This window comes from Clupea harengus, chromosome 2 (assembly GCF_900700415.2).
Source record: "Clupea harengus chromosome 2, Ch_v2.0.2, whole genome shotgun sequence".
Lineage (NCBI taxonomy): Eukaryota > Metazoa > Chordata > Actinopteri > Clupeiformes > Clupeidae > Clupea > Clupea harengus.
Window position 1 is genome coordinate 18,511,143 of NC_045153.1, and position 11,117 is coordinate 18,522,259.

Here is an 11,117-nt window from a genome sequence, read left to right on the forward strand (position 1 = left end):
ATCAGATTTCAAATCTGGTTCTGCCTCTGGTGGGTACATGGTTTCTTACTTTACCAATATGACAACACAAATTGAAAACACACTTTATAAGGCTTTTTTAGGGGAAGATGCTAAAGTATGTATTGCTCACGCTTCAGGAGAGAAAATGCGCTTGATAGCAGTTTTGTGGATAAATAAGTTACTTGACTGTTCTATGAAAGGAACATAGAAGAAAAGCAAGTCATGGCACTAATTAATGAGCAACTCAGCTCAAATAGGGCAGCATCAAAGGGAGTAACCAAGCAGATAAGCTCTTTGCATGTACCCATAGGAAGGCTAGGAGAGAGTAAAGCTTTTATGGGACAGGTTAAATGGCATATTAATTTCTGATTGGCTCAGAAGACACACATTATAACAAGGGGAATTCTGATACGTGCTATGATGACCAGCACACCAGTCCATATTATGAAAATATTTACTATTACCTCTTACATTGTCATTGTGAAATTATTAAATATGTTGTACATATATACAAACAGCCCAGCAGTTTGTGGAACGGCCAGAGATACAGTAGGGCTTAGAGAACCCACGCATACACACAGTATATATGTCAGCCTATTGGGACTGTATAGGTTTAGTGGGTATGCAAATATGGTTTGCTGTGACTTTTTGATCGCTGTGATCTCTTACGTTCACTATTCACTGTTGTATGCTGTGACCTTCCCATTACGTGCACTGTGTGAATTGCATACTATTACTACTATTCCCCACACAGACTTCCCATGAGAGCTGGCAAATTACTTAATCACTTTCACCTGGACAAGTTACCTGGACAATCACCATCTAACCTATCAACGGGATCGAGGGGCAAAGTGGAGACTATAAGAAGAGGGAGCTGCAAACATACTGGGTGCCCGGCGGGAACCACGAGACGGTGACGAACGAGTCAACGGACGAACAAGTCAATGCACGAACCAACCAACCAAGCTGCAGCGGGTAGAAGCAGACGAGAGCACGCCATCATACCGGAGAACTCCGGTTGTTGGGTGATCAATGCTCATAATCCCAGAGCTAAGGGACGTAAGCTTTTCTTCATGTTTGTACATTCCATTGTTACTGTGTACGTGGCCTGCAGAGTGTTGATCCCTTGCCCTGGTTATCCGAGGTCTGCTGTTTGCCGTTTTCGGAACCGATGAAACTACACTGACGAACCATTGGAACCACTCAACGTTCACCATACCCAACATAAAGGGAAGTAGATTTACTATCCTGATACTTGTGTTGTGGTGTTTTTGTGTATTGACCTAGAAAAGTTCTGATTACTTGTTTTACTGTGGTGTATGTGGAGGCCGTGACTGACGTCACTGGGGGATCCCAGGGAAGCCCATCGTTCGTGAGGGGGCGTCGACCACGACATCACATCAAGCTTTACAGTCCACACGGAACAGAGCACGGCCTGATCGACTACAAATGGACCCCAGCTGTTTGACAGCTCGTGACTGGACTATCGTGTGGAGATTGCTTGGATTTTTAAGATGCTTTTAACACTTAAATTATAATCAACGTTTTAATTCCAAATAAAGTATTTTTATATACAGCTCTCTCGTGGTGCTTCTGTGTTCAGTAAATTTAAAGAGGCGGCCATACGGCTGACATATATACACAATATATATATATAATGGTGACATTGAATGCTTTATTTGTTATTCTCTGTATAATTTACTGTCAGGAGTTTTACTGAAGTTGTCAGGAAAGGGGACTATATACCTCTCTTACTTGCCTATTTGAAGATTGTAGATTTTTATGATATTTAGATTTCTCGGCCTTACTGCAAGAGAAGAGGAATTTTGGGTGAGAACAATGCTTTTTTTTTGTTTGGCTTGGCTGGATATATATGAAAAGGCACACTTTTTTCTTTTTGGGCCCTCCTTTGTTTCTTCTCATTTTTTATGGATCTGAGAATGACAGAATGAAGGACTAAACTTTAATGGACTTGATCTGACTTGAACTTGAACAGATCATTTACTATTTGAGTTACTATAAAGAAGCCAATTTGTTTTAAGTTCAAACCTCGAAAGTGTTATCATTGCCGTGGCCTTGACTGTCACGTCAGCGCTGAACCCAGCTCCTGCCACGCCCCCTCCTAACTCACATGCCTCAATCACCTTCCCAATTCCCTGATTGCCTGCACCTGCCTCAGTCACATTCACATTTATGCCAAGCTCAGACGTGTCCGTTGCAATGCGTTGATCCAATGGATGACAGAGGAAGAGTCTGGCGCATGGGGTTGTGTTGATAACGGAGAAATTATAGTCAGATTGACAGGTCAACAAACCAATCACGCCGCTAGCAAGCTGTTTACCTTGTGGGTAGTAGCATGCTACCATTAGATAGCTGGCTCAGACTCCTCGCAAATCCCCTCAGACGTATTTTTCAGTTACAATAGCGGGGTTTTTACATTGTACAGTGTCTATTTCTCAGTCACTTTTTAAAAATCTAAGCACAAAAAAGTAAAACAAACAACTTTTAGGTACAAATACGACCATCTACGGCGTTTGGTCAGCCACCTTTTTATTTGATGTTCGCGCTCTTTGGACATGAGCCTAAACGTGCTATGATTGGCTAGTGCCTGTGCTGTCGTATTTGCATGAAATGCGATTTGATTGGCTGACGCATGCGTTGCCTCTCGAAATGTTGAACATTTTCAAACTCTCGACTCAAGCAACGCAACCCAACGGAGCCACAATTCAGTTTGACAACGGATGACGTCACCCCATTCAAAGTGAATGGGGATCCGTCAACGTTGACGGATCAACGCATTCCAACACAATCGTCTGAGCTTGGCATCACCCGAATACTAATCCTTTGTGTCTCCTGAAGTTCGTTACAGAAACATTATTTAACATATATGGGCCTAATAAACATACCTGAAATCAAGCTACATCCTTTTGGGAATCTATTTATGTATAATATAGTGGAAAGGTAAGAGGTTAGTAGTGATGTGTAGCCTAATTTCGATAAGTTCCTTAAAAGTTTCAGTTTCTGTAGAAAGTAACTATAGAAAGTAATTTCCTCCATTTTAGTTTCTTTACAGTTATTGAGGTAAACAGAGGTCTATCTCTGTAGGGATCCTTCCCATGTAGTTAGACCAGGGGTTTTCAAAGTGGGTGCCGCGGCACTCTGGGGTGCCGTGACACATGCTCAGGGGTGCCGCGGATTGGCCCAAGGCTTGATCATTTAATGACAAAAAAACCATAATATCAATTTCAAAATTAATTTTATTGTAATTATATCAATTAAAATTGTATTTTCCGCACAAACAACAATAGGCTACAGTTTACAGTTGATTCAAGGCGTAACGTCAACAACAATTCTTTCGTTGACTTCGTTTGTTATTCCGTATTGACAGCAGATGGAGGAGTGCAGGTAGGCGCAATGGATACGTTTTTAAAGAGAGTGCATCCACCTCCACAGGAACAGACATCTGAATCGAATTCAGCAAAGAGAAAAGTGAGGCATTATAACGACTCGTACCTCCAGTATGGGTTCACTTGGTGTGGTGAGGTAACGTGCCCCACACCAGTATGCCTGGTCTGCAGGGAGACGTTGGCTAATGCAGCCATGGTGCCTAGCAAGTTGGCAAGGCACCTGGAGACCAAGCACCCGGCACACCAGAACAAAGACATTGAATATTTTAAAAGACTTAAAACACAGAACGTATGCTTTCTACCGTGCGTGTGTCTGAGAAGGCACAAAAGGCTAGTTTTTTTGTTGCCGAGTTGCTTGCTAAATCTAAAAAGGCACACACCTTAGCAGAGTCGCTCATATTACCAGCCTGCAAAAAAATGGTTGAGGTAATGCTAGGGCCAGATGCTGCAAAAGAAATGGAAAAAATCCCCCTCTCTGATAACACGATCAAACGTCGCATTGATAATATGTCGTAGGACATGGAATCTGTACTGAATGAGAAACTACGGCTGGGAAATTTGCGCTTCAAATAGACAAGTCCACTGATGGTAGTGGCCTTTGCCAGCTGATCGCTAACGTGAGATACGTGGATGAGGACACATTTACAGAGAGCAAAGAACTGGACAACCATGCTACCGGAGATTAGATATTCAGGGTGACAGACGAGTACTTGAGGAACCATGATCTCAGCTGGGATATGTGCGTAGGTGTTTGAATATAACAAAAATTAGATAAACCTCACCTTCTCCATGTAATGCCTATAATAAAAGCAGTTATAGCCTATTCAACATATCACAGGGTTGAATCAAATGGCATAAAGTACAAATATGACGCAAAGGAGGTTGAGAGTAAAAAGTAAAAAATAGGGGTGCCGTGGCTGGAGAGAGATATGTTTAGGGGTGCCGTGGTCCAGAAAAGTTTGGGAACCACTGAGTTAGACACTTATAATTGCATTATGAGCCTGTCAGTGGCGTAAGAAGCGGTTTACTTAAGGTTTACTGCATGCTTCATGGGATTACATTGTACAGCCATTTTGTAGTTACAGGTTATAGCTTTCTAACTTAATACTATACCGATTTCGATTCTTAATTGTCCTTTGTAAAACTTTGGACCCAAAAATATCTCAAAATCGGGCCAGGTTGAAAAAATTTCCCTTTAAGTATAAGAATTTGTAAATGTTTGTAATATTTATGAGAGTTCTAATATTTATGTAATTCCTGGAAAAATAAGGTCTAGTCCACATAAAACAATGTTTAGGTCAGTCACAAAAAACATCAATACATTTTGTCATTTAGCCTTCCAACATGACCTTTCTGTGTCTTTCACAATTATCTTACTAGAGTTTATGAGTAACTTCTAGTCCACTCCTACCTATTGATGGATTTGCCCAGGACTACTTAGTTTGTTTTTTCAAAAAGTTTGATCAGTTTTCGTCAATCTCACGCCAATAAGCCATGGAAGTTTGCAAATGTAACCTAATTTAGCTAACTTGTAATAAATTACACTGTCCAATGTATATTGAACATGTCGCCAACAACATTTAATTAGATTACACATACTCCACTTTCAAATCCTTAGAAAACAATGTATTTCAGCTGAATTCAAATATATCTTTATTTTTTTTGTCATTCTTTGGTTGTGTTGGAGTTAATCTCCGATGTCACAATAAATAAAACTATGTAGAGTCATATTTGTGTCAAATGCACACACTGGCAAATAATAACCCTTTAGAGGCCACTTTGAATTGTGAAGAGCAGGCCAGGCCTGTTATGCCATGTTGCTCTGTCAGGATTTTAAACAATAGATGCACATTTTCTTTGGCAACGAGGTCAAGAATAAAAGCACTAGAAAGTCAGTGTCAAAGCTGTGCAATCCTGAGACAGAAACACCACAACCGCAACCATGATGGGCAAGGTAAGTCCAGCTCTGGAATATTATCTTCTCAGTAATAACTGACATATAGAGATATTGATACTGAATATTCATATTAATGAAAATTATATTTACACGTGACAAATTTTCAGGGAATTATTATTATAATTCAACCAACTCAATGATATACTTTTCCCTACAACATGTATTAATGCAATAAAGAAACATCTAAATGTAGAGAAATGAATGTTATTTCAGATCATCTTCTACGAGGACAAGAACTTCCAGGGTCGCTCCTATGAGTGCATGAGCGACTGTTCTGACATGTCCTCCCACTTCAACCGCTGCCAATCCTGCAGGGTGGAGAGCGGCTGCTTCATGGTGTACGAGCGTCCCAACTTCATGGGCAACCAGTACTTCATGAGGAGGGGCGAGTATCCCGACTATATGCGCATGCAGAGCATGGGCATGATGTTCGACAACATCAGGTCCTGCCGTATGATCCCAATGGTAATTTTTTTATCAATATTTTGTCTATTCTGTCCACATGATATATAGCTGACTGTAGTAGGTACTACAACTACTAAGTTTGACCTATCTCCAATACAGCACAGAGGACAGTTCAGAATGAAGATCTACGAGAGGGAGAACTTCGGTGGTCAGAGTATGGAGCTGATGGATGACTGTGACTCCATCATGGATCGCCATCGTATGTCTGACTGCCAGTCCTGCAATGTGATGGATGGCCACTGGCTCATGTATGAGCAGCCCCACTTCAGAGGCAGAATGATGTACATGAGGCCTGGAGAGCACAGAAGCTTCAGGGACCAGGGATTCAGCAACACCAGATTCATGAGCATGAGGCGCATCATGGATTCCTGTAATTAGGCACGGCATGTTTGCTAACCCAGTTGATTTGTCAATAAAATGTTTAAACTCTTGGAAAAGCAGTGTTAGTTTGAATTATTCTTTTTTATACAGGAATGGAATTATGGCATTAAGGACACAGTAAGTTCTCATACCTTCTATGGAGATACTGACATATAAAAATGTAGAAGTCTTAAACAACTGAAGAAGATTTAAAGACCATACAACACCTAACAATGTGAATAGCTTCACAGAAGCATAGCTCACACCTAGACGAATATATATCCATCATGCCAAATACTCCCAACAGCATGGAAACTAAACCAAAGACAAATACATGGTCATGCCCATAACTGCTGTAAATAGGCAATAGGCTAGTCTATTTTCCTGAATCATGCTGAATTGAAATGTCTCGTCGTGACCGTTCTTCCCTGTGTTTTTTTAAATATGAATACATCGACATTAGTCATAGCCTAAAGATAGCAATAACTAAAAACTGAGACAGTCACTTTGCATTATTTGGTCAATTATATATTGCTTTTTATTAAATGGCAACGACAGTACGAGCATTCTGAATGGCTAATGCGTAGTCATGCCAGCCGCGTATTGCCCTCCTCACCGGTCAATACGGACCCGTATTGCCCTCTGACGACATTTTCAAAATGAACGAAAGCGATCAGTCTGAGTCGCAGCATTGAGGAAATTCAGAAGAAGTGAAAATGTGTTATTGAAAGTGATGATGAAGACTAGAAACTATAGTTTGAATCACTTGTGTTGTTACTTTACTGTAAATTAAAGCCATTTTAGCTGAGCCGTGTTGTCCGTTTTCTATTGATCATTGTAACTTGAAGTTAGCAAGTAATTGGTTGCTACGCAACACCTGAAACACATTGTGTCGTGAGAAGACTTGAGAGCTGAACAAAACGACATGTTTTCTATTAACAATTACCATTTCTTTTCATTTACAAAATAAAAGGAGCGAAAAATGCCATATAATAAACAACTTACTTACCTCGACCGTTCAGTCATGCCGGGAAATATCAAACTTCGGCTTAGCTATCGCTCGGTCGATACGTAAAAGCCTCAGTTTGATATTTCCCAGCATGACCTCACTCTCGGTTAGTAAGTAGTTAGTAATGATCTGTCACAACATCAGATTTCAAATCTGGTTCTGCCTCTGGTGGGTACATGGTTTCTTACTTTACCAATAGGACAACACAGATTGAAAACACACTTTATAAAGCTTTTTTAGGGGAAGATGCTAAAGTATGTATTGCTCACGCTTGAGGAGAGAAAATGCGCTTGATAGCAGTTTTGTGGATAAATAAGTTACTTGACTGTTCTATGACAGGAACATAGAAGAAAAGCAAGTCATGGAACTAATTAATGAACGACTCAGCTCAAATCCTCTTGCCTAATTTGAAAGGCTGTGAGCTCCACTAGGGTGCTGTGGCGTTACATTACTGTTGTTGTAGCGAAAAACAACTGTTTCCAAATCTTAGAGATAATATTCAATCAGAGTCAGAAGTCCGAGTGCGATAAACTGAAGTTTTATTCAATCCTGCAGACATTTCATCCAAAACGAGAGCGGTGGTCCATGGAGCAGCTCTAACTAAAACACCCAATGCATTGACTTTTTATACTCATAATTCGTCACTTTCTGCAAGTCACTCAGAATATTCTCGCTCACCTGTTGCGAGGGAACTTTTGCTTTGAGGGAGATAGACCCTCCTGCCAATTTGCTTGGTATCACTTTTTTGGAGGCCTGGTCTGACCTGACTGCCATCATCTTGTGTGTGTGCGTATGTGCGAGTGTGTGTGTGGGTGTGAGTGAGTGACCCCCCTCCTGACTGCTTGTTACTTTCCACTGGCCTGCACCTGCACCCTGGCCTTCATGATGCTTGACCTTACATGATACCCATCCCTGCACACAGGCCCAATGACAATTGTAGCTGCAATTCTGCTCTATGACCACCACGGCACTGTTTTACAATCATAATTTTCAACACTGTTTAAATAGGGCAACATCAAAGGGAGTAGCCAAGCAAAATAGCTCTTTGCATGTACCCATAGGAAGGCTTTTATGGGACAGGTTAAATGGCATATTCATTTCTGATTGTGTTGTTGAATTTGTGTCTTCTGAGCCAATCATAACAAGGGGAATTGTGATACATGCTATGATGACAAGCACACTTGTTAGGTTCCAGTCCATATTATGAAAATATTTACTATTACCTCTTACATTGTCATTGTGAAATGATTAAATATGTTGTTCATATATACAAACAGCCCAGCACAGTTTGTGGCACGGCCAGAGATACAGTAGGGCTTAGAGAACACACGCATACATACAGTATATACACAATATATATATATTAGTGCTGTCAAACGATTAAAATATTTAATCGCGATTAATCGCATTTATGTCATAGTTAACTCAAAATTAATCGCGATTAATCGCAAATTTTTATCTTTTCTTAATGTTCCTTAATTTATTTATTTTTTTCCATCATTTTATTTTTATTTTAATGCCATTATCAACATGGAAAAGTGGATTGGCTTGCTTTATGCAAATATTTTATTTTATTGAAAACCAACATTGCCAAACAGGGCGGTACAAAATAAAATTATAAAGTGCACATTTCACATTTCAGGGACTCAGCCTATAGTGCAGTTAAACCATGGCTTAATATTGTATTTTTTTTTCTTTCAAGTTTGCTGGGAACATAGCAGTCAGGCCTCTTATTTCAGAAACAATGAACCGTAACAGTTAGGTTACCAATAAAAGGTAAGCCTACTACTTCTTTGCTTTCAGCCAGCTGCCTGTTGACATTTTCAGACAACAGTGAAGCTTGCTTTTAAACACAACTTTTAAAAGTAAACTTTCCATTCAGAAGCTTTCTATCATCCATTTCGCCGTATGGCGCTCACCATTCACTCAAACCGTAACGTTAGCCTTCTAAACAGTTTGCGAGGCCAAAAAGAACGTTAATCTAAAAAATTTTTTTTTTTAAATCGCGTTAATCTCGCGATAAAAAAATTAACGCCGTTAAAATGGGTTTGCGTTAACGCCGTTAATAACGCGTTAAACTGACAGCACTAATATATATATACAGTGGGGAAAATAAGTATTTGAACCCCTGCCGATTTCGCAAGTTTGGCCACTTTCAAAGAAATGTCTGATCTATAATTGTAATGGTAGGTGTATTTTAACAGTGAGAAATAGAATATCAACAAACAAATCCAGAAAACTGCATTTTATAACATTTATGACTTTATTTGTACTTTATGCAGAAAATAAGTATTTGAACCCCCAAGCAAACAGCAAGAATTCTGGCTCCCAATGACCAGTTATGTGCCCAAGAAGCACACATATTAGTCCTCATTAGGCCTAACAAGGTACACCTGATCTCAACTGGTGACGTGTATAAAAGAAACCTGTCCAAAGAATCATACTTCAAACCTTCAACCTCACCACCATGGGCAAGACCAAAGAGTTGACCAAAGACGTCAGAGATAAGATTGTAGACCTGCACAAGGCTGGAATGGGTTACAAAACCATTGGCAAGCAGCTTGGTGAGAAGCAGACAACTATTGGTGCGATTATTCGTAAATGGAAGCAACACCAAACAACTGTCCATCGCTCTAGGTCTGGGGCTCCATGCAAGATATCCCCTCGTGCGGTATCGGTGATCATCTGAAAGGTGCAGAATAACCCCAGAACTACACAGGGGGAGCTTGTGAATGATCTCAAGGCAGCTGGGACCACAGTCACCAAGAAAACCATTGGCAACACACTACGCCGTAATGGTTTGAAGTACTGCAGAACTCGCAAGGTCCCCCTGCTCAAGGAAGCACATGTACAGGGCCGTCTGAAGTTTGCCAATGAACACTTGAATGATTCTAAGGATGATTGGGAGACAGGATGTGGTCAGATGAGACCAAAATCAAGCTCTTTGGCATCAACTCCACTTGCCGCGTTTGGAGGGGGAAGAATGCTGAATATGACACCATCCCCACTGTCAAGCATGGAGGTGGAAACATTATGCTTTGGGGCTGTTTCTCTGCCAAGGGTACAGGACGACTCCACTGCATCGAGGGGACTATGGATGGGGCCATGTAATATGGAATATTGGGCTTGAACCTCATTCCCTCCCATTGAAAACGCAACCTTAAGGATTTGGAGAGGATCTGCAAAGAGGAGTGGACCAAAATCCCTCCTGAGATGTGTGTAAACCTGGTGACTAACTACAAGAAAAGTCTGACGTCTGTGCTTGCTGACAAGGGTTATTCCACCAAGTACTAAGTCATGTTTTACTAGGCGTTCAAATACTTATTTTCTGCATCAAATGCAAATTAAGTCATAAATGATATAAAATGCAGTTTTCTGGATTTTTTTGTTGATATTCTGTTTCTACAAAATACACCTACTATTACAATTATAGATCACACATTTCTTTGCAAGTGGCCAAACTTGCGAAATCGGCAGGGGTTCAAATACTTATTTTCCCCACTGTATAAGGGTGACATTGTATGCTTTATTTGTTCTTCTCTGTATGATTTGCTGTCAGGAGTTTTACTGAAGTTGTCAGGAAAGGGGACTATATACCTCTCTTACTTGCCTATTTGAAGATTGTAGATTTTTATGATATTTAGATTTTTGGGCCTTACTGCAAGAGAAAAGGAATTTTGGGTGAGAACAATGCTTTTTTTTGTTTGGCTTGGCTGGATATATATGAAAAGGCGTACTTTTTTCTTTTTGGGCCCTCCTTTGTTTCTTCTCATTTTTTATGGATCTGAGAATGACTAAACTTTAATGGACTTGATCTGACTTGATATATATATATATTTTCATTATTTGGATTTTTCAGATGCCTGCTGAAGTCCTTGAACTAAATCTGAGAGAATTCATTTGAAACTGTCTTGAGTTA

At 40.2% G+C, this 11,117-nt stretch overlaps 1 protein-coding gene across 1 annotated transcript; it reads left to right on the top strand.

The window, feature by feature from the left end:
- Positions 1-5,349: 5,349 nt before the first annotated feature.
- On the top strand, positions 5,350-6,207 carry LOC116223189 (gamma-crystallin M3-like). Its single transcript, XM_031579047.1, has 3 exons — positions 5,350-5,361; positions 5,578-5,829; positions 5,929-6,207. Exons 1-3 carry the CDS (start codon positions 5,350-5,352, stop codon positions 6,205-6,207), a joined length of 543 nt encoding a protein of 180 aa, XP_031434907.1.
- The last annotated feature ends 4,910 nt before the right edge of the window (positions 6,208-11,117 follow it).